At 46.9% G+C, this 23,577-nt stretch overlaps 1 protein-coding gene across 3 annotated transcripts in view; it reads left to right on the top strand.

Moving 5' to 3' along the window:
• Positions 1–23,577, top strand: part of LOC141089037 (intracellular hyaluronan-binding protein 4.S-like) — a 133,132-nt gene that overhangs the window by 99,348 nt on the left and 10,207 nt on the right. For all 3 annotated transcript variants that reach the window (XM_073575299.1, XM_073575300.1, XM_073575301.1), the window contains 2 exons: positions 1,980–2,066; positions 2,280–2,442. In XM_073575299.1, the coding sequence (XP_073431400.1) occupies positions 1,980–2,066; positions 2,280–2,442 (250 nt within the window). The remainder of the gene's footprint in view (positions 1–1,979; positions 2,067–2,279; positions 2,443–23,577) is intronic.

The raw sequence follows: 23,577 nt of genomic DNA on the forward strand, positions 1-23,577 counted from the left end.
TATTGTATGCGTTACTGGACTATAATTTCTCTATGAAGCTTAAGACCACAAGTTTCATTTGAAAGACATTGAGTACTTCAGAACAAACTATTAACCGTTCTTACTTTGCAGACATTCTAGGCAGGTGTGGAAAAATGCTATTGTTTTCTTATTTTGCATTTTGATAACCAAAAGAGAAATCTAAATCGAAACAATACTTGGTAACTTGGCATTACCTTCAAAAAGACGACAGGGCATCAGTTCTTCTAGACACTTGCAGGTTTGTTTTTTTATAAACTCAGCAGGTAAGTCGTTCCAAACATCTTGGAGAAGAAACCACAGATCTTCTGTGAATAATGCAAAAAGAGAAATCATGCCTGTCAATCACTTGTCAGTGCCTAACCAACGTTAAAGGGCAACTCTCAATAATAATGCTAAACCTACAGAGAACACCAGAGTCAATAACTGCCCCATGAAAAAAATCTTGTTTTTATCTAAAAAAAAACATCTATTTTATTTAAAATTTCACAGGGCATAATACAAAAAAATATACAAGAATGAGTATACTCCTGAGGTGGAGAAATTTATAGTGAGCATATCAGGTTTAAATTGGGCACCTGTAAATGGGGAACACCTTAAATAGTGAATTTCGAGTTAAATAACTAGATGAAATGGGGGGAAAAAAGAAGGAACTATCCCTCTAGTCAATAACCGCTGTTATCAATAGTAAAAATACATCTTATACACAGTAAAAAGTCAGTCAGCGATCAAATTAGCAGGGAAGTTGCCGGGGTAGACAGACAATCCTCTCAAATATGTGTACCCTGGTTCACATGAACCAATACAAGCCCACAAGACATAACAGACAAAAAAAAAAAAATTAATGAAATAAAGTGCCATTTATAGTGCCATGAGATGAAACTCCTCACCCAGGTGGGATCCCGATACACCACACCAGTGCCCGACGCGTTTCGCCCTACAGGGCTTCCTTGGGGGGCTGTATGATGGTTGTTAATTACACCCGCATTTATATAGGGGAGCAAAGTCAGGGAATGTGGCGCGGGCCATCTTTGAGTATACTACTATCACACCCGTTTGGGTGAGGAGTTTCATCTCATGGCACTATAAATGGCACTTTATTTCAATAATTTTTTTTTTTTTGTCTGTTATGTCTTGTGGGCTTGTATTGGTTCATGTGAACCAGGGTACACATATTTGAGAGGATTGTCTCTCTACACCGTCAACTTCCCTGCTAATTTGATCGCTGACTGACTTTTTTACTGTGTATAAGATGTATTTTTACTATTGATAACAGCGGTTATTGACTAGAGGGATAGTTCCTTCTTTGCCCCCATTTCATCTAGTTATTTAACTTGAAATTCACTATTTAAGGTGTTCCCCATTTACAGGTGCCCAATTTAAACCTGAAATGCTCACTATAAATTTCTCCACCTCAGGAGTATACTCATTCTTGTATATTTTTTTGTATTATGTCTTGTGAAATTTTCAATAAAATGTTTTTTTAGGTAAAAACAAGATTTTTTTCATGGGGCAGTTATTGACTCTGGTGTTCTCTGTAGGTTTAGATCTTCTGTGAATGTAGACTTTCACATATTCTCTTTATATAATCTCAGACCGACTCAAAGATGAGATCAAGACTCTGAGGGCCATATAATAACTTCCAGGACTCCCTGATTGTACACTGAAGAGAGATCTTAATGACATTGCTTCCAAAGTACATAGATACAGCCAATCGCATGCCTCTCAGATGATTTTGCATGATTAAGTATATTCCTGCATTACATGGCAGAAATCCAACTGCTTTTGTACATCACTGTAGGTGCATAGACCTTTCTATACCATACCCATCATGGAGTTGTGTGTAAAGATTAAAAAAAAAAGTACGTTTTAAACTGTATGTAGGAATGGGACTGAATTGTTTTCTCATTTCCGATGCCAGTAATGCCAATGAACATAAGCAGAATTTTTTTTTTTTTTAGTGATGTAGAGCCAGTACCTGTAGAAGCTACAGAAACAGAACCTGTTGATGCAACCTGTGACGTAATAGAAGAGGAGAGAGAATTCAGGTAAGGTCATGTTCATTTGTTGATGGGCGTTCATTCTGTATGTCTCTTAAAGGGAAAATTTAGTTAAACTTGATGACCAATTGCAAATATTGACCTCAGTGTGTCCTTGCTAGGGTCTTATCCTGAGACCCCAAATAATCTTTAGTATGTACTAAAACACCTTCATTCTGCTAAGTTTTTTTATTTGTTTTGTTTTTCCCCCCCTTTGGGTAGAGGGGCAAATGAGAATTATGAAGAATATGTTAGAGAGATGTCACTGGATGAATGGAAGTCTATTCTGGACCAAAGCAGACCAAAAGCTGAATTAAATCTACGCAAACCAGAATCGAATGTGCCTGCGAAAGCTATTGTTATCCACAAGTCAAAGTTCAAGAATGTAAGTTTGATGCCTGTACTGACATACTTGACAGTATAATTTGTATGTATGCTGGTAGGGTTTATGGTCTGACAGTTTCTTAGTTTTAACCCCTTTCTGACATCCGACGTACGATCCCGTCCATGTGACCTGGGCTTGTCTGACCATGGACTGGATAGAACGTCATGCCCTTTAATGCGACACTGCGACTTAAGTCGTGGTGATCGCACTAAAATTCCGACGCCATCTTACCTGTAGGAATATGGCGTCTGCATCCCTGGGGCTGTCCTCGCCCACCCAGCCTCCTGATCGCTGTGTTTGGCTGTTCATCAGATTGGCTGAAACAGTGAGGACCCAGGCTAGGATAGAGTACCAATGTACTTTGATCTTGGGTCGGAGTCTGGCGACGCCAGGCATCAGCCAAAACCGCTCAGATTGGCGCAATCAACAATCGCCTCGATCACGCTAATCACAGGGCACAGCAGCGGTGTTAATGCGCTGTGCCCTGCCAGTACCTGCCTGGATTGGTGCTGTAATAGCACCGATCCTAGGCCAATGCCTAGGACAGACCTAGCATGGCCAACAACTGCTGAATGGCGCGATCAAGGATTACATCGATCACAGGGCACAGCCACAGTGTGACCGCGCTGTGACCTGCCTGTAACCTGCCTAGGATCGGAGCTATGAGCTCCGATCCTAGGCCGGTGCCTAGTAACACCGGCGTCACCAGAGTCGGCTCTGATTGGTGGGATCGATGTGAGTTTTTCCCGTCTCCCATGACGGCACACATGAAAGACGGGATCCACCCAGTCAGGACAGGAACCCTACTAAAGATAAAAGGGGCAGTACCTCTCCCTCGCTTCAGTTGGGTTTCCTGTCCTGACAGGGACCTGTGCACTGAAGATCACGTACCTGCCCCTCTCTCGTGCCGGCGTGGAAGATCAGGCTGGTTCCTGAGCGCTGTGTGTTGGGAAGGGGAAGCGCCGTCCGCGGGTCCCCCCGGGGGGCTCAGCGTCCGAGTGGGCGCAGAGTCAGCACGTCCTGGGGCTCTGCCGTGCCTGCTGCGCCGCCCTCTCCCCCTCTGCCGCATCCAGGAAGCACAGCGCAGCGTCAGGGAGCGGCCGCTTCCGGGTCGCGCCCCTCTGACGTCACACGCTGGGAAGGGGCGTGCCCGCATGACGTCGGAAGGCGACGCCAGGATCCAAGATGGCGGCACCCATAGGAAAAAACGCCGGCAGACAATAGAAGATCCCTGCGGCGGGGGGAGGGGCTGTGGGGGTAACCGGAGGAGGCGGAGAGTGCAGTGGATCTCCCTTACATAAGGGAGATGACCACAGAAGACGCACTCATGCCAAAGCTTCATGATGGAAGTGGGGCAAGACGAGCAGCAGCGACAACAGCATCAGCAGCAGCAAGAGCTCTCGCCAGATGCCAGGCCGAGCCGCCAGCATACCAGGGACCTGGGAAAAAGGTCCCAAAAATTGATGGGGCTGTAGCCAAATCCTCAAAAAAGGTATCTCTACCATTAGAGGACTCTGGCTTGTTGAAAGACCAGCTTGATAAAAAAGCAGATGGTTTCCTAAAGCACATCTGGGAAGCTTCGGCAGGTGGATTAAAGCCAGCGATAGATGGTACCTGTACCGCTCGTGCCCGCATGGTCTGGCTACAACAAATAGAAGACCAGATCAGGGATAGAGTTCTAAGGGACGAAATTCTGTCTAATCTGACACTGGTACATGGAGCAGCGGCTTTCCTAGCGGATTCCTCTGCAGACTCCGCAAGATTGACAGCTAGAGCAGCAAGCCTGTCAAATGCGGCAAGACTAGCCCTGTGGCTTAAAGGGTGTCCCGGAGATTTACCATCAAAACATAGGTTATGTTCCATTCCAAGTGATGGCCAATTCCTCTTCGGAAAAAAACTAAAGAGATTTTGGAACATGCAGGGGATAGGAAGAAAAGCTTTCCCCGATTTCCGGGAGAACCTAAAAAGCAGCCCTTTCGGAGGAGGAGATTTAACAGGGTTCGTTACCCGGGAGATAGAAAAAAAAACTGGGACTTTAAAGAAAGGAAAATAAAACCAGAAATAGACTTGTTCGCTACCGCACACAACCGGAAGGTCAGGAAGTTCTGCTCACTAAATCCAAGGGAAAAGCCCTTTGCAGTAGATGCCCTACAAATACCCTGGAAGTTCATCCTGGCCTATGCATTTCCCCCGATAACAATGATCCCAGTAGTGGTCAGGAAAATCGGGGAGGATCGAGTGAGAATAATTCTTATAGCTCTGTTTTGGCCGAGGAGGTCTTGGTTCTCCCTTCTGAGACTCATGTCTGTGACAGATCCATGGATATTACCGGAGATTCCAGACCTGCTTTCCCAGGGACCAGTGGTCCACTCTCAGGTGAAGGGCTTCCATCTAGCAGCCTGGCATTTGAGAGGGTGCTACTGAGTCACCAGGGATTCTCTCCAGAGTTAGTCTCCACCCTGTTGAAAAGTGGGAAACCTATAACATCTCAAATCTACGGTAGAACGTGGAAAAAGTTCCTAGACTTCCTGGGGGAACCTTTAGGGGATGTAGCGCCAGTGGGACCTATCCTAGAATTCTTAGTCGGGGCTGCAACTGGGGTTAGCCACTAACACACTCAAAGTCCAAATCTCAGCTTTGGGGGCCCTATATAACTGCAACTTAGCAGCCAATAGGTGGGTGTCCCGATTCATAAAATCCTGTGGCAGGTCAAGGCCGGTCATTATTCCAAAGATACCACCCTGGGACCTCAACCTAGTCTTAGAGGCCTTAACCAAAGATCCCTTTGAACCACTACTAGAGCTGTCACCAAAGCTACTTACACTTAAAACTGTCTTACTGGTAGCCTTAACATCAGCCCGAAGAGTGAGTGATCTACAAGCTCTATCTATATGTCCTCCATATACGCAGATCTTGGATGACCGAGAGGCCGGGTCCAGTCTTAGAACCAATCTCCCCAAGGTAGTCCAAAAGTTTCATAGGACTCAGGAGATCTCCTTGCCATCTTTCTGTAACAATCCTAGAAACCCGGGGGAGCAAAAATTCCATACATTAGATGTAAGAGTTATAGTACAATATATCTCAATGACTAGTCAGTGGAGGAAAGATCAGTCCCTTTTTGTAGCCTTTCAGGGTAGTAGAAAAGGGCACGGGGTAGATAAGAGTACCATTGCCAGATGGATCAGGGAGGCCATTATGTTATCCTACTACGCAAGTGGCGCTCCAGTTCCAGAAGGCATCAAGGCTCACTCCACCAGAGCCGTGGCTACCTCCGGGGCAGAGAAGGCGGAGGTATTGATTGAGCAGATTTGTAAAGCCGCTACCTGGTCCTCACCTTCAACCTTTTTTAAGCACTACCGACTTGATCTATCTTCCTCTACTGACCTAACCTTTGGTAGAAGGGTGCTGCAAGCGGTGGTCCCTCCCTAAGGTGTCTTATTCTGCAAAAGTCTCTCATGTGTGCCGTCATGGGAAACGGGAAAACACCAAGGTTACTTACCGGTAGCCGGTTTTTCCGTAGCCCATGATGGCACCTGTATATTCCCCCCCTTTTCACTCCTTTTGGTGTGCACTATAGTTTGGGTGTTTTTTTAGTTGGATATAATGTGGTGTTTTTACCATGTGTACTAACCCGGGGGGGGCCTCTCATGCTCTGTAAACCAACTGAAGAGAGGTAGAGGTACCGCCCCTTTTATCTTCAGTAGGGTTCCTGTCCTGACTGGGCGGGTCCCCTCTCTCGTGTGCCGTCATGTGCTCCGGAAAAACCGGCTACCGGTAAGTAACCTTGGTGTTTCTCCTGCTCATGGGGTACTCAGGACAAATTGGCAACAACTTTTGGGGTCCAATTTCTCCTGTTACCCTTGGGAAAATAAAAAAAACTGGGGACTAAATGATCATGTTTGTGGAAAAAATGCTGTGTTTTTTTTTTTTTTTGTTTTTTTTTTTATTTTCACACCCGGGCGTTATAAACTGTAGTGGAACATTTGGGAGTTCAAAGTTCTCACCACACATCTAGATAAGGTCCTTAGGGGGTCTAGTTTCCAAAATGCGGTCACTTGGGGGTGGGGGGGGTTCCACTGTTTAGGCACATCAGGGGCTCGCCAAATGGGACATGGTGTCAGATCTCAATTCTGCCATACACCCAAACAGTGGTTTTCCCCTACATATGGGGTATCGACGTACTTAGGAGAAATTGCTCAATAACTCTGTTCATTTTCTCAGTTTACCCTTGTGAAAAAAAAAATTGTTGCTAAAAGTTAATTTGTGACTAAAAAGTTAAATGTTCATTTTTTTCCTTCCACATTGCTTCTGCTCCTATGAAACACCTGAAGGGGTTAATAAACTTCTTGAATGTGGTTTTGATCAGTGTGAGGGGTGCAGTTTTTAGAATGTTGTCACTTTTGGGTATTTTCTGCCTTATAGGACCCCTCAAAGTGACTTCAAATGTGTTGGTGGTCCCTAAAAAAAATTTTTGTTGTAAAAATGAGAAATCGCTGGTCAACTTTTAACCCTTATAACTTCCTAACAAAAAAAATTTTGTTTCCAAAATTGTGCTGATGTAAAGTAGAAATGTAGGAAATATTGTTTGACTATTGTGTGACATATTTCTCTGTTTTAAGGACATAAAAATTCTAAGTTTGAAAATTGCAAAATTTTTGAAATTTCCGCCAAATTTCCATTTTTTACACAAACGCAAGTTATATCGAAGAAATTTTGCCATTGACGTGAAGTACAATGTCACAAAAACATTTTCCGAATTGCCAGGATCCGTTGAAGCGTTCCAGAGTTATGACCTCATAAAGGGACAGTGGTCAGTATTGTAAAAATTGGCCCGGTCATTAACGTGCAAACCTCATTTGGGGGGTAACGGGGTTAAAGATGTTGTCCACTACCCTGACTTGGTTACTAGTTTTGCCCCCTATACCCCTCAGCCTGTTTTCACCTTCATGACCAGGCCAATTTTTTTTCACTTTTGACCAGTTTCACTTTATGTGGTAATAACTCTGGAACGCTTCAACGGATCCCAGTGATTCCAAGATTATTTTGTGACATATTGTACTTCATGATAGTGGTACAATTTGTTCGTTATGACTTTTTAAAAAAAAATTTATGCCTTTTAAACCACTGAATTATGTCACACAAAATAGTTAAATGTGGTAGCACGATAGCGTTGTATGTGTACGTCCAGCTTTTTGTACCACACATTAGCTTACTGTAGGGCTGGAGGACTTGATCAGTCTTTTTATTGTACCTAAGGACGCAGTCTGTTTTGTGGATCTGTGTAGTGGTACCTTGTACAGTGGTGGGGGTGCTGCCATCATCATGTATGGCGGTCAAGGAAAGGGCTTCTTTCTGGTCCTTGTACTTGACCACCAGCATGTTATCGCTACATGCTCTCAGCCTTTCTGAGCAGCTACCCAATTATTCACCAAGGGAATCCGCTCTGGTTTTTGTGAACAGGATCGAATGATGCGGTATCTCTGGCAGATGGACTTGGAGTGAGGAGCTGGTATAAAAGTTATCTACGTAGAGATAACCTTGATGCAGCAGTAGGTGCCCCGAATCCCACACAATTTTCCCGCTCGATTCCAGGACAGGGAGGCATTCAGGGGGTCGAATTCGGTTGTCCTTCCGTTCATGAACCCTAAATCTGGGTGTACCCTGAAGTACTTTCGGCAGCTTGTAGAGTTTACTTCCATACATGGCCCTCTTACTGGGCAGGTTATTGTCGAAATTTAAGCCTCTCCTTGAAATGTATTAGGGACTCCGATGTGTGCAAACTGTAAAGTGTAGCGGAATATGTTAGTACTATATAAAAATAAAGATGATTATTATCTACTAGATTATGGCCCGATGCTATCGCATCGGGAGGATGCGATAGCATCACACCTCTTGCCATGTTAACCCTCAACACACACACTCCTCAACACACACTCCTCTCACCTTTCACCATCTCCACTCACTCTTTCACTCCACATACGACCCCTTCTCTCACTCCGTCTCTCATACTCACGCCGTCATCGCCGCTGCTCCACGATCCCCGACATCTTCTTCCGCCGGCGCCATCCTGGATCCAGACGTTGTCCACGCCGGCGACATGTTCTTGCGGCGACGCCATCTTGAGTATCGTGAAATCCCGCGATAGTCAAGATAGCGTCGCCGGAAGAACATGTGGACGATGTCGGGAGCCAAAATGGCGTCGGCGAAATCTCGCGAGTTTTCGCCGACGCCATTTTGGATCCCGACGTCGTCCACGCCGGCGACATGTTCTTGCGGCGACGCCATCTTGACTATCGCGGGATTTCGCCGATCCAAAATGGCGTCGCCGCAAGAACATGTCGCCGGCGTGGACGACATCGGGATCCAAAATGGTGTCGGCGTAATCTCGCGAGATTTCGCCGACGCCATCTTTTTGGATCCCGAGTCGTCCACGCCAGCAACATGTTCTTGCGGCGACGCCATCTTGAATCTCGCGGGATTTCACGAAATCCAAGATGGCGTCGCCGCAAGAACATGTCGGCGGCCTGGAGAACGTCTGGATCCAGGATCGCGGTGGCGGAGGAAGATGTCGGGGCAGCGACGATGACGGTGTGAGTATGAGAAACGGAGTGAGAGAAAGGAACGTATGTGGAGTGAAAGAGTGGAGGTGAAAGGTGAGAGTAGTGTGTGTTGAGGCGGTGTGGTGTGTTGAGGGTTAACGTGCGTGTGTGTGTGTGGTGTCGTCACCGGTTACAACTGGACGGAAGTTGTTACAACCGGAAGCTGGTTAGGGCATTTATTATTATAGATGCAGATGTCCCGCTGGGGAATGTACACCTCAGCAAACTTGTTGATGAAGTGATTAATGACTGGCCAAAGTTTGAAAAGTCTGTCAAAGTTGGGGTCCTCTCGTGGAGGACAGTGTGCATTATCGTTGTAATGCAACAATTTGTGGATGGCCTCAAAGCGTTTACGGGTCATAGCCATGTAGAACAGTGGAGTGTTATATACAACCTCAACTCTTCAATATTGCCGAAGTTCTGGCTTCACTAGCTCCATGTGAAGGACAAGTCCCCAAAACATCATAATTTCTACTGTCTATGGGAATCCAGTTAGAAAATGATGAAGTGAGGTTCTGCACCAAAACTTATTGGGTGTATAAATTTCTTTGCTACCATGAGGTTTACAAAATCCTCATACAAATACTTTTAAAAAGTCGATTTCTGTGAGGTCGGCGGTGTCAAATTGGATTCTTGATTGGGCCACAAAATCGGGAATCTGTGGCTCATAATACACTGCTCAAAAAATAAAGAACACTCAAATAACACATCCTAGATCTAAATGAAATATTCTCATTGAATACTTTGTTCTGTACAAAGTTGAATATGCTGTCAACATAATCACACAAAAATCATCAATGGAAATCACATTTTTGAACCAATGGAGGCCTGGATTTGGAGAGACCCCCAAAATGAAAGTGGAAACAAGTCAAAATGAAAATCTAAACAAGACCAAATTAAAGTGGAAACAAGTCAAAATGATGCTCAGTATTGTGTGTGGCCTCCACGTGTCTGTATGACCTCCCTGCAACGCCTGAGTTTGCGAATGTTCTCCTGAGGGATCTCCTCCCAGACCTGGACTAAAGGCATCGGTCAACTCCTGGACAGTCTGTGGTGCAACATGACATTGGTGGATGGAGCGAGACATGCTGTTCCAGATGTGCTCAATCGGATTCAGGTCTGGGGAACGAGCAAGCCAGTCCATAGCTTCAATGCCTTCATCTTGCAGGAACTGCTGACATACTCCAGTCACATGAGGTCTGGCATTGTCCTGCATTAGGAGGGAACCCAGGGCCAATCGCACCAGCAAACAGTCTCACAAAGGGTCTGAGGATCTCATCTCGGTACCTAATGGCAGTCAGGCTACCTCTGGCGAGCATATGGAGGGCTGTGTGGCCCTCCAAAGAAATTCCACCCCACACCATTACTGACCCACTGCCAAACTGGTCATGCTGAAGGATGTTGCAGGCAGCAGATCGCTCTCCACGGCGTCTCCAGACTCTCACGTCTGTCACATGTGCTGTGTGTGAACCTGCTGCCTGCAACATCCTTCATCATGACCGGTTTGGCAGTGGGTCAGTAATGGTGTGGGGTGGCATTTCTTTGGATGGCTACACAGCCCTCCATGTGCTCATCAAGGGGTGTCGAGATGAGATCCTTAGACCCCTTTTGAGACCATATGCTGGTGCGGTTGGCCCTGGGTTCCTCCTAATGCAGGACAATGCCAGACCTCATGTGGCTGAGTATGTCAGCAGTTCCTGCAAGATGAAGGCATTGAAGCTATGGACTGGCCTACCCGTTCCCCAGACCTGAATCCGATTGAGCACATCTGGGACAGCATGTCTCGCTCCATCCACCAAGGTCACGTTGCACCACAGACTGTCCAGGAGTTGACCGATGCTTTAGTCCAGGTCTGGGAGGAGATCCCTCAGGAGAACATCCGCAACCTCATCAGGAGCATGCCCAGGCGTTGTAGGGAGGTCATACCGGCACGTGGAGGCCCCACACAATACTGAGCATCATTTTGACTTTGTCTCTCCAAATCCAGGCCTCCATTGGTTCAAAAACTGGATTTCCATTGATTTTTGTGTGATTATGTTGACAGCACATTCAACTTTGTACAGAACAAAATATTCAATGAGAATATTTCATTCATTTAGATCTAGAATGTGTTATATGAGTGTTCCCTTTATTTTTTTGAGCAATGTATTTGGGAGGGTGAGGTCCATAGGGGTCACTAACGGTGGGCGCTGGTTCATTTGCTGTCCTGGGGTGTCTGGTGGCTTATCACTTGAGGAGGAGTAGTAAAAATAAAAGAACAGATGCTGATCAGTGATGTGTGTCACTGATCAGCCACTTTAGGATGCATGCCCCAATATGGTGCAAGAGGGGGAGGGATGATCTGGAAAAAAAAAATTTCTGACCAAAAGCGACCACAGACACTGATCAGTTATTGGCGTCACTGATCAGCTGCTGCAGGACGTGTGCACCGAGGTGGTGCAAAAGAAAAAATGCCAAAAAATAAGCAAACAAGTACTGATCAGCGCTCTGCGGCAGAAGGCTGGTGGGGAAGTGATTATGAACAGGGGTGGCAGAGGGGTATAGGACTGGATTAGAAAAAAGCAAGGGACAGGAATAGATTAGAAATATATTCATTCATCAGAAGATGTAGTGACACAGGTTTTAAAAAGTCTGTAGCACCACAAGGTGAAGCAGACCAACACTGACCACTCTGCAAAGTCTCCAAGCTGGAATGAGGAGGAGCAGCGCAGTCACTTTGAGGTCAGACTGCATCTCTACTCACTGGTGTGATCTCTCCAATCACTGCTGGAGCTGGAGACGCTGCTGTTGCCTAGCTCCAGCTTATGATCAGTGCTGTTATAGCACCGGACTTCAGTGTTTACAGGCATTTTCATTTTCCGAGACACTGAAATCGCTATGATTGGCTGTTCAAATTTGAACAACCAATCCTAGCAACCAAAGTTGCGGGGGTTGTGCAGTAGGCACCTTCATGTGATCAGCGTGATTTTAGTCATGATGCCGCATTTTCACTAGGATATATCCATATGTCCCAAGTCAGTAACACCCTCCCAATCAGGATGAATGGATACATCCAAGGTTGTGAAGAGGTTAAGGATAATGCCTCTAAATAACCCCATATACCTTTTTTTTTTTTTTTTTTTTTTTTTTGCAAAGGTTCATGTTTTTATGCCTTTTTGCTTCACATCCTGTGCCCTGGCACAAGCTCTGTTGTCATGGCTATGACATCTTCAGAACCTTCTTCTCCCTTCTTACTACATTTCCCATCATTCCTTGTGGTGCTCTGCAAGCCAACAGTGAGCACAAATGTGTAACTCTGCCTAAAGAACCTCCCACTCCTCCCCCAGTGTCTTTCATAGGCCTGGTACAATCTAAAATATAAAAGTGAAAAGAGGCTAGATAGACTGCGTACAGTGACTCTGCTGCCTTTGCTTCCGCATTACTGGTAACACAAAGGCTCTGGAAAAGAGCTATAGCTCCTCGCCTCCCAAAAGAAGAAATCCGGCGAATTCTGCACTCCCAAATTTAAATGCCCCCTCCCTTCTGAGCCCCACAGTGTGCCTAATCTGCATGCACAGTATTTCTGTAGTAATGGGAGCCCACTTAATTTACGGGTATGTGTCTCCAGAATCATGAGGTGGCCACAATTTACGGGCACAATGTATATTTACTACAATGGCAGATATGCAATTTTCACTCGGCAACATACAATGCTGTTTTTTTGCGGTGAAAACACCTATGGAGTCATAAGTGTCACTAATCTGTAGATATATTCCTAAAGGGGTGTAATATCCAAAATGGGGTCACTAGATGGGGATTCTGCTCTCCTGGCGCTTAAAGGCTTCATATATGGAGTCAGCAAACTATTTTACAAAATTTTGTCCTCAGAGGCAATAAATACTGCTCCTTCCCTCCAGAGTCTCGCCATGTGGCTAAGCAGTACTGTACAACTACAAATTGGGTATTGCTATGTTCAACAGAAATTGTATGTCATATTTTGATGCCAATTTTACTCATTTTCTCATGTGAAAATGTAGAATTTGGGTCTGAAACTACATTTTTGTGGTAAAAATGTAATGAATTTTTCTTCACTGCCCAATGGTATAACATTCTGTAACACACCCGTGGTTTCAAGAAGATCACTGCACCCTTAGATGAATTCATTGAAAGGTGTAGTTTGTAAAATAAGGTCATTTATGGGGGAGTTCTTCTGTTCTGACACCTCAAAGGAATTCTAGTGTGTCATGGCACCCACAAACGATAACAGTTAAAATATGTATTACAATATGGCGCTACTTCCAGTCTGCGCTTTCCACTGCACATGAAAAGTATTTTTCGATAACATGTGGGGAATTGGCGCACTCAGTAGAAATTGTACAACAGGTCTTTTTTTTTTTTTTTTTTCCTCTTCTGTGACACCACGTGTGGTGTCAATATGCTCACTGCACCCCCTAGATGAATTCAATGATGCCTCTTAAGGGGGGGATGGAGTTCTGCTATTCTGGCACCTCAGGGACTTTGCTAATGTGACATGGCACCCGCAAACCATTCCAGCAAAATCTGAACTCTAATATGGCACTTCTTCCATTCTGAGTTTCGCACTGTGCCTCAAAAGTAGTATTTGACCACATATGAGGTATTGTTTTACTCAGGTGAAATTGCGTAACAAATTGTACCATTCATTTTCTCTTATCCCTTTTGAAAATTGAAAACCAAGCATAATTTCAGTGGAAAAAATGGTAATTTTCCGTTTATTCAGCCTAATGTTATACAATTGTGAATCGTCTGCAGGTTAAAGATGGTTACTACACCCCTAGATGTATTCCTTGAGAGGTGTAGTTTTCAAAATGGGGTCACTTTTGTTGTGTTTCCACTGTTTTGCCACACCAGGGGCTCTGCAAATGCAACTCTGTGTCCGCTATCTATTCCAGCCAATTTGCGCTCCAAAAGTAAAATGGCGCTCTTTCCCTTCCGAGCCCTGCAGTGTTCCCAAATAGTAGTGTTCCACCTTATATGGTGTTTCATCAGGGCCGGCGTCAGCACCCGGGCAAGTGCCGGAGCCCTGAGCAGGCTGGGGGCCCACTTGCCGTTAGGGGCACCGACACGCTATGGGGGCCTGGTGCCAGTGCTCATGAGTGGGAGGACCCCCTTGCTTGCTCAGGGCACCAGAACTTGCAATACTTACCTCTCCCCGTTCCTCTGCTGCGGCAGCTTCCGCATGTCCTGACTCTGTGATGTAGTAGGTCAGAGGATGCGATGACATAACTAGTGTGCGCCCTCTGCCTGAATTGTCAATGCAGAGAGCGTTAAGACGGCTGCACTAAAAAGTGCAGAGCAACAGCCAGCGAGGAGAGGTATTTCATTATTATTTTTTTTTTTTAATGTTTGGTGCATTATAGGGGGCCCAACAGATACTAAAACATTCATATGGGGCCCATTATATATAAAGCAATATATGGGGCCCATCATATACTGTATGGAGCATTATATGGGGCCTATCATATATAGAGTAATGTAATACTGCAAAAAACATTGGCCTAAATTTACCACTATCATAAAATACAATGTATCACTAAAGAACGTTCTCAGAATCCGTGCGATCTGTTGAAACGTTCCAGAGTTATTACATCATAAAATGACACTGGTCAGAATTGTGAAATTTGGCCTGGTCAGGAAGGTGAAAATGGGCTTTGGGTTCAAAGCAGTACATTGATTAAATTGCTACCAATAACTGCAAACTTAAAAAGCGCCTCATAGGAAAAGGATGGCTATATCACAGAATAAAAAAATAAAGTTGCTAAGTAGAACAAAATATAAATGGCATACTAAAGTGAGAGATGGTAAGTTGCCATCACCATATGTGTTCGTTAAGTTCATAGTGTGGCTGCATCATGAAAGATCCGTAGTAGTTATCCCATGGATGTAGCGTTCAGTCTTTGGTGTATGGCTTTGCCTTTTAAGCAGTTTTCTGCATTGTTCTAAAAGCGCCAAAACACTGTAGGGTGTGCAGAACCATAAATTATCACCCCATAGTAGTTGAACAATGACCAGTATAAAGTATCTCTGATACTAATATAATGAAGACAAGTGCTTAACAGGCAATGCCATACACAAAAGACAACAGCCTTAAAGCAGAAACCTGGTGCTACCAATAACATAAAATGTTAACCGGATAAAATATTTGGGTGAATAATTTTCTCATTAACTGGAAACCTGATGGCAGGTTTGTTTTTAACATGCTGGCAGCAGTTTATTCTAGGAGTTTTGTGCCTTCTAATTGGATTCCTAACCATCCACTCCATGTGCCGCTGCCCCCCTGGCAGACATCTAAAACAATTATCTTTATAAATAATTTCTCCCTGTATGGCAGTTAGTGCCGAGCAGTCTGATAGGTGGATATGGACCACTTTTGGCACCTGCTGTCAGTTAACTAGCCTGGACCCTGTTATTAATTTGGCATTTCCTAACCCCACTCCCTTTGCCATTGATTGCATTTGAAAGATGATAATCAAATGGTCTAATAGGTGGATATGGACCACGTTTGCCACTGGCAAAGGTGAAATTATGGAAAGAGAGCGCATATAGGGCGATAAAAGTGATTTTTTTTTTTGGGGGGTGACAATACACTGTTACTGCACTCACCTTTACAGGTTGTGAACAGTCACAACCCCTTGCAGAATGTAAAAGGAACCAGTGGTCGCTGCAGACTCCCGTAGATACCAATGTATGGAGGAAGAAAAAGATCAGGTTTTTCAATGTATCCACGCTGACCACACAAGGACAGAAATATTCTTCAAAGCTTTATTGTGCCGACGCGTTTCGTGGCAAATCTGCCGCTTCCTTAGGGCTAAAGAATTCTTTGGCCCTGAGGAAGTGTCAGATTTGCCACGAAACGCGTCGGCACAATAAAGCTTTGAAGAATATTTCTGTCCTTGTGTGGTCAGCGGATACCTTGAAAAACCTGGTCTTTTTCTCCGTCGTCTCATTGGGGGTACTGTGGGTGTATGCTACTGCCACCTGGAGGCTGACAGTCTCCGGCCGAGAGCTAGTCTGTGGGGAGGAAGTCCCGCCCTTCTGGCGTGACGTCATTTCCGACACCCGCCCCCCCGGTGACTAGGGCGGAAGCCGAACAAATTGTGCTCCCGGCTTCACTCCTAGGCTGCGACCGGGAGAAGACGTGGTGGCCTACTTAGAGGAGTTGAGGACGCAGGAGGCAGGAGCACGCAGCGGAGTCGGGGGACACAGGATCGGGGTAAGAGTGAACCCGACCCTAGAGGCCACGTTACATGCAGTTAGGGGTGCTGCTCCTTCTCTTCCTCCCCCCTCAGCTCCCATCATATAGGCGGTATTCGTGAGTGTCTAGCCTGGCAGTAATGTGGCCGAAAAAGGGAAGACGCACACATTCCTTTATACCGCATGCATCTCCTGTGGAAGTATGTTTCCATGAGCACAGACCAAAAAATTATGTGACGCCTGTGACTCCGAGCGTGCCCCAGGAGCCCCCCCTGCGTCAGGGATTCAGATCCCCTGGAATGGGCCTTATCATTATCACGGTCTATGGCTTCTTTGACAAGAGCGATCGAGACCCTTCAAGCACCAGATAGGGGTAGAGACGGCGGGGTCGTCCACCTCACAAGAGCCTCCGGCCTGCAGGGGCCTTGATCGTGCTAAGCAGGCGCATAAGAAAAGAATCCACACAGTGTCCCCGGGACCATCCGGTGCTTCGGCATCTGTGAGTGTGGCGTCTCGTTCTCCGTCACCATTTTCCGAGGACGAGCAGGGTTCAGATGATGACGCAGACGAGCCCCTGGACCTAGATACTCCAGGGTGTCGGGAAACTGTCGACAGTCTCATCAAAGCGGTCAATCAGACTTTAGGAATCGAGGATGACTTCTCCATGGCTTCAGGCCATAAGGTGGCCTTTAAGCGGGCATCGACCGCATAGGGTATTTTGCACTCACCCAGAGTTCGAGGACATAGTGCAGCGTCATAGAGAACGACCGGACAAGCGTTTCTCAGGCCAGAAAATGTTGGAAGCAAGGTATCCGTTTGCACCGGAGCTCTGTAAGAAATGGGCGGAATCCCCAGTGGTGGACCCGCCAGTCTTACGCTTGGCCTCGAAAACCTTGTTATCTGTGCCTAGTGGTTTTTCGATTGAAGACCCCATGGATCGGCTCATAGAGAACTTGGCCCGCTCTGTATATGAAGCATCAGGGTCAGCTCTTTCTCCCTCGTTCGCACTAACATGGGTAGCCAAGGCCATGATGTCATGGTCAGAATCATTGAATAAGGTTCTGCAGGATAGGGATCTACCGACGGAGGTGTCGGAAATTGCGAGTCAGATTGCCATGGTCGGTGACTACTTGATCAACGCTTCCCTGGATGCGGCCAATTGTGCAGCACTGGCAGCTGCAAACGCAATCGCCATTAGGAGGGCCCTTTGGTTGAGGATGTGGCGGGCAGATTCGTTTTCCAAGAAGTCGCTCACTTCCCTTCCGTTTCAAGGTGGTCGTCTATTTGGGGAGAAATTAGACCAGCTCATTGCAGATGCTACTGGAGGGAAAAGCAGTTTTCTCCCACAACAGAGGGTCAAACCACCATTTTGCCAACCTCAGGCACGGTTTTGGGTTTTCCGTAACCCCGGGTGGAAGGCAGCAGCCAATTCTGCCGTGCCAGCTCGCTACAACCAAGACAAGGACCGGCAGGTCACATATAGAGCCAACCCACTGGGTAGGATGTGAGCTCACCAGCCCAGGCCGAGGGGGACCAGGTCCCAAAGATACTCAGCCAAATGACTCGGCGCACTCGGTACCCGAGGACGGCAGAGTAGGCGGCCGCCTGCTCCAGTTTTGCCACCTCTGGAGCACGATAGCACACGACTCATGGGTGTCGGAACTGGTGTCCTCAGGATACAAGATAGTTTCAGGTACCCACCAAAATGTTTTTTTCTGTCCTGACTCCCCAAAGTGGAGCTCTGGGCAAGGGCGCTGCTAAGGGCTGTCAATTTACTCCTGCGCAACGGGGTCATTGTTCCCGTAACAGAGCACGAGAAGGCTCAGGGATTTTATTCCAATCTGTTCGCAGTCCCCAAAAAAGACGGGTCAGTCAGGCCAGTGCTGGACTTAAAGCTCCTGAACAAGTTTATCAGGATCAAACATTTTCGAATGGAATCCCTCCGTTCAGTAATATCGGCCATGGAACAGGGAGAATACTTGGCGTCGATCAGCATCCAGGATGCCTATCTACATATCCCTATTTTTCCTCCGCATCAGAGGTTCCTACGTTTTGCCATCGATGGTCGGCATTTCCAGTTTGTAGCACTGCCCTTTGGGCTAGCCACTGCCCCCAGAGTGTTCACAAAGGTAATGGCAGTTGTCATGGCCATCCTACACTCCCAGGGCATAGTCGTCTTGCCATACTTAGACGACCTTTTGGTGAAGGGTCCCTCATTTGGGCATGCGAGGAGAACATCAGCATCACGCTGGACACCCTTTCTTGTTTAGGATGGTTGATCAACAGAAAAAAATTGTCCCTTGTCCCAGCCCAGAGGACTTCTTTTTTAGGGATGATTTTCGATACCTCCCGAGGGTTGGTAATTCTCCCTCAGAACAAGGCACTAGCGCTTCAGCAAGGGGTCCGAAAGCTTCTGCAGCCAGTCCCTCACACCATTCGATTTGGGATGAGATTGTTAGGAAAGATGGTGGCGGCAATGGAAGCGATTCCGTTTGCCCAACTTCATCTTCGTCCCCTGCAGCACGCCCTCTTGTCAGCCTGGGACAAGAGCCCTTTCACGCTCGATATCCGGTGTCGGTTGTCCTTCCAAGTCAGGCAGTCCCTACGGTGGTGGACGCACAGTTCCTCCCTTCTGCAGGGGAGACTTTTTCCCCCGGAGCAATGGTCGGTGGTCACAACCGACGTGAGCCTCCTCGACTGGGAAGCGGTTTTTCGCCGCCACACGACTCAGGGACGATGGTCGCAGCAGGAAGCACGCCTACCGATCAACTTGTTGGAGATACGAGCGGTTCGGTTAACGCTGGAACAGTTCCAGCACTTGCTGGCAGGCCGCCCTGTTCGGATTTAGTCGGACAATGCCACAGCGGTGGCGAACGTAAATCATCTGGGGGGCACTCGGAGCAGGGCAACCATGCACGAGGTGGAACACGTACTCCTCTGGGCCGAGAGGAACCACTCTGTAATTTCGGCAGTCAACATTCCAGGCATGGAAAATTGGGCGGCGGACTTCCTCAGTCGGCAGGGTGTTGCATCCGGGGAATGGTCTCTGCACCCCGAGGTTTTCCAGCAGATTTGCCAACGGTGGGGAACACCGGATGTGGATCTGATGGCCTCCAGGGTGAACGCCAAAGTGCCCGTGTTCGTCGCTCGGTCTCTGGACCCGCAAGTGATCGCCGTGGATGCGTTGGTTCTGCCATGGAACCAGTTTCGCCTTCCATACTTGTTTCCTCCGCTGCCACTACTCCCGAGGGTCATCAAAAAAATCAAAACAGAGGGGGTTCCAGCAATCCTGCTGGCCCCGGCGGGCATTGTACGCAGATCTAGTGCAGCTGCTCGCAGATGTCCCATGGCGACTGCCAGAGCGCCCCGATCTACTGTCTCAAGGGCCGATTTGCCACCCGAACTCAGGGGCCCTGCGTTTGATGGCATGGCCGTTGAATCTTGGATTCTAACTCAAGCGGGGTTTGGGCACGAGGTGGTCGCTACAATGGTTAGCGCCCGGAAGCCTAACTCGGCAAAAATTTTCCATCGCACTTGCAAGATCTTCTTTGGTTGGTGTCGAGAGCACGGGTTTTCGCCATGTGATTTTTTTCGATCCCCAACATCTTAGCTTTTCTCCAGTCGGGTTTAGACTCAGAGTTGGCCCCGAGCTCGCTTAGGAGACAGATATCGGCCTTGTCCGTCCTTTTCCAGCGGAAGATCGCTATGAATTTGCAGGTGAAGACCTTCATCCAGAGGGTCTCCCATTTGGTACCTCCCTATAGGGCTCCTCTGGACACCTGGGACCTTAACCTGGTTTTGAGGGTCCTGCAGGAGGCTCCTTTTGAGCCGCTGCAAGACGTTTCTTTGTCATACCTGTCCAGGAAGGTGGTGTTCTTGGTAGCCATAACTTCCATTAGGCGATTTTCGGAGTTGGCGGCCCTGTCATGCCGAGCTCCGTTTCTCACTTTTTTCAAGAATAAAGTGGTTCTCAGGCCAGCTCCCCCCTTTCTGCCAAAAGTCGTGTCCTTATTTCACATTAATGAGGATATTGTCTTACCACCTTTTTGTCCGGCGCCAGTACATCGTGTGGAAAAAGCGCTCCACACACTAGACCTGGTGAGAGCACTCAGGAGGTACGTGTCGCGGATGGCACCCTTCCGCCAGACGGATAAGCTGTTTGTGCTCCCCGAAGGACGCAGGAAGGGACTCGCGGCCTCAAAACCGACCATAGCCAGATGGATCCGTTTAATGATTCAGGAGGCCTACCGCATTGGAGGCACGCCAATTCCAGCAGGGATCAGGGCGCACTCGACTCGTGCGGTGGGCGCCTCGTGGGCGCCTATGCACCAGGCGGAGCAGGTATGTAAGGCTGCAACCTGGTCCAGCCTGCACACATTTACCAAACATTATAATATCCATGCTCAGGACTCGGCAGATGCGAGCCTGGGTAGAAGGATACTCCAAGTAGCGGTGACACACCTTTAAGCAGGAGGTGCATGTGGCTTGGATCGGTGAGTCAATCTCCCATCCAGGGATTGCTTTAGGACGTCCCACAGTACCTGTGTCCCCCAATGAGACGAAGGAGAAACATGGATTTTTGTGAGAACACACCGTAAAATCCTTTTCTCCGAGACGCTCATTGGGGGACACAGCACCCACCCTATTAGCCAGTTGGCTCTTGTTTATTTAATATTCATTTTTTGTTAAGGTGAGGGTGGTCCTTTTTTTTCAGACATATTGTTATCTGCATTAAGGCTGATTTATGTATGTTCTCCTACTGCTGTTGTATGAAACTGGCAATCGGGGCGAGGGTGTATGTGGCGGAAGAGGAGCTAACCTTTTTTTGTTCACTTAGTGTCAGCCTCCAGGTGGCAGTAGCATTCACCCACTGTACCTGTGTCCCCCAATGAGCGTCTCGGCGAAAAGGATTTTACGGTGAGTTCTCACAAAAATCCATATTTCTTCCTCCATTGTGACACTGGCAAAGGTGAGCATAGAGCGGAACATCAGGAATCCTAAATAGGAGGCAAATATGCTGACAGCAGTTTAATAACTAGAAACCTGATGACCAATTCCCTTTTAAAGGAAAAAACAAACAAAAACACACCCCTTCTGAAGATTGGCCAAAACGCTCGTCAGGTGGGTGACACTGACGCGATTTGTGTCCTGGGTAACTAAACCTACTATCATGCTTTGGTACGATTATCTATATACTGCTATTAGGTTATAACACTCTTGGGTTATCTTCTTAAAGAGCTTGATTGTGTATACTGCTATACGGTCACTACACTTTTGGGTTTATTTGACATTGCTTGTATGCGGTCACTATCCAGGAGTTATTCCAACGCCTATCAGCATCTATTTATCATTAAGTGTTTCTGTATTGCAATCATTAACCTCTACATTTTGTGTGCGGTCTACCAAGCTGAATATCTTCCAAGAATCTACCTCACCATACTGATGTGTGCACTTGGATTATTTTTATCTATAATATTTAAATTTTGTATAATCTATTTACCGGCTTATACTCGAGTGAGGGTCCCACAAGACGGAGGGGCAGCAGTGAAGCAATGGGTTACAGGAGCCAGCTGCTGCGGCTATAGCATGTGCTCGCAGTGAATATTCATTGCTCTTTAATACCGAACTTGGTAGTCGCAGCTTCCTGCAACTGCCAGTCGATCACGTGTGCCTGCTATTTAATAATACATTTTATTTCTATAGCGCCGACATATTCCACAGAACTCTACATTACAGAGGGGACTTGTACAGACTATAGACATTACAGCATAACAATAATCACACGGATCATAACAGATACCAAGAGGAATGAGGGCCCTGCTCGCAAGCTTACAATCTGAGGGGATGAATATTCACTGCCCTCCACTCCCATGGGCAAGGAGAACAGTGAATATTCATTTCCTTAAGTAGCGGGCACATGTGATCGCCTGGCAGCTACAGCAAGCCAGCTTCTCTTACTGTGCTCCCTATTTCAGAGCAATGAATATTCACTGCCCTCCTTGCCCATAGTCCTGGTGTGGAGAGCAGGGAGTATTTCGGCAGCTGTCCTTGGTTTGTAGGCAGCACATGATGTCACTGCCTTGCACTGCATACAAGCATAAATCAGCTGCTGGCATTGGATCAAGACGCTGCGAGGGAGCGCAGGGAAGGTAAGTAGGCTTTTATTTTTTTAATGGTTTTCTGATGGGTGCCATGCATACCAGTTTAGGGATGAGGTGGCGATGCATACCAGGACGGGCGGGGGGGATGAGGAAGCCATGCATACCAGGACGGGCGGGGGGGGATGAGGAAGCCATGCATACCAGGACGGGCGGGGGGGGATGAGGAAGCCATGCATACCAGGACGGGCGGGGGGGATGAGGAAGCCATGCATACCAGGACGGGCCATGAGGAGGCCATGCATACCAGGACGGGCCATGAGGAGGCCATGCATACCAGGACGGGCCATGAGGAGGCCATGCATACCAGGACGGGCCATGAGGAGGCCATGCATACCAGGACGGGCCATGAGGAGGCCATGCATACCAGGACGGGCCATGAGGAGGCCATGCATACCAGGACGGGCCATGAGGAGGCCATGCATACCAGGACGGGCCATGAGGAGGCCATGCATACCAGGACGGGCCATGAGGAGGCCATGCATACCAGGACGGGCCATGAGGAGGCCATGCATACCAGGACGGGCCATGAGGAGGCCATGCATGCCAGGACGGGCCATGAGGAGGCCATGCATACCAGGACGGGCCATGAGGAGGCCAAGCATACCAGGCTTATACTTGAGTCAATAAGTTTTCCCAGTGTTTTGTGGTAAAATTAGATGCCTCAGCTTATACTCGTATATACAGTATGGGTATTTTCTTTATAGTTTAGGACCTGTACGCAATAATTGTTCATTATCCATTGTGGTATATTGCTCAAAATATTTGATCTAACTATTGCTGATATTTTTCATTGTACCGAAGGTGCCGTTAGCATCTATCATAAAGATAGAGATTATTTATTTGCTACGATCAGATCCCTCTCTATACATATAGTTCTTTGTATTATTGGTCATGCGTACCGTATTTACCCCGGATACTTTGTTTCAGTTTTGTAATTTTTGTCTATCATGTTGGCATCTCCTTATTTCATGTGTTTTTATAATCCTTGTGTCAAAATAAAATGTATTCATTTCACCCGGATGGTTGTTTGGAGAACCTTTTTTCTTTGTAGATTGTGTGTATTATATGTGGGATTCCTTGTTATTGCCAAGGTTTAAGGTTTATATCCCTTTTTAAAGGAACCTATTAAAGTTTATGAAAAAAAACTAAAGTACTTTTTTTTT

Source organism: Dendrobates tinctorius, unplaced genomic scaffold, assembly GCF_039654945.1.
Source record: "Dendrobates tinctorius isolate UK_male_01 unplaced genomic scaffold, ASM3965494v1 ptg000044l, whole genome shotgun sequence".
Classification (NCBI taxonomy): domain Eukaryota; kingdom Metazoa; phylum Chordata; class Amphibia; order Anura; family Dendrobatidae; genus Dendrobates; species Dendrobates tinctorius.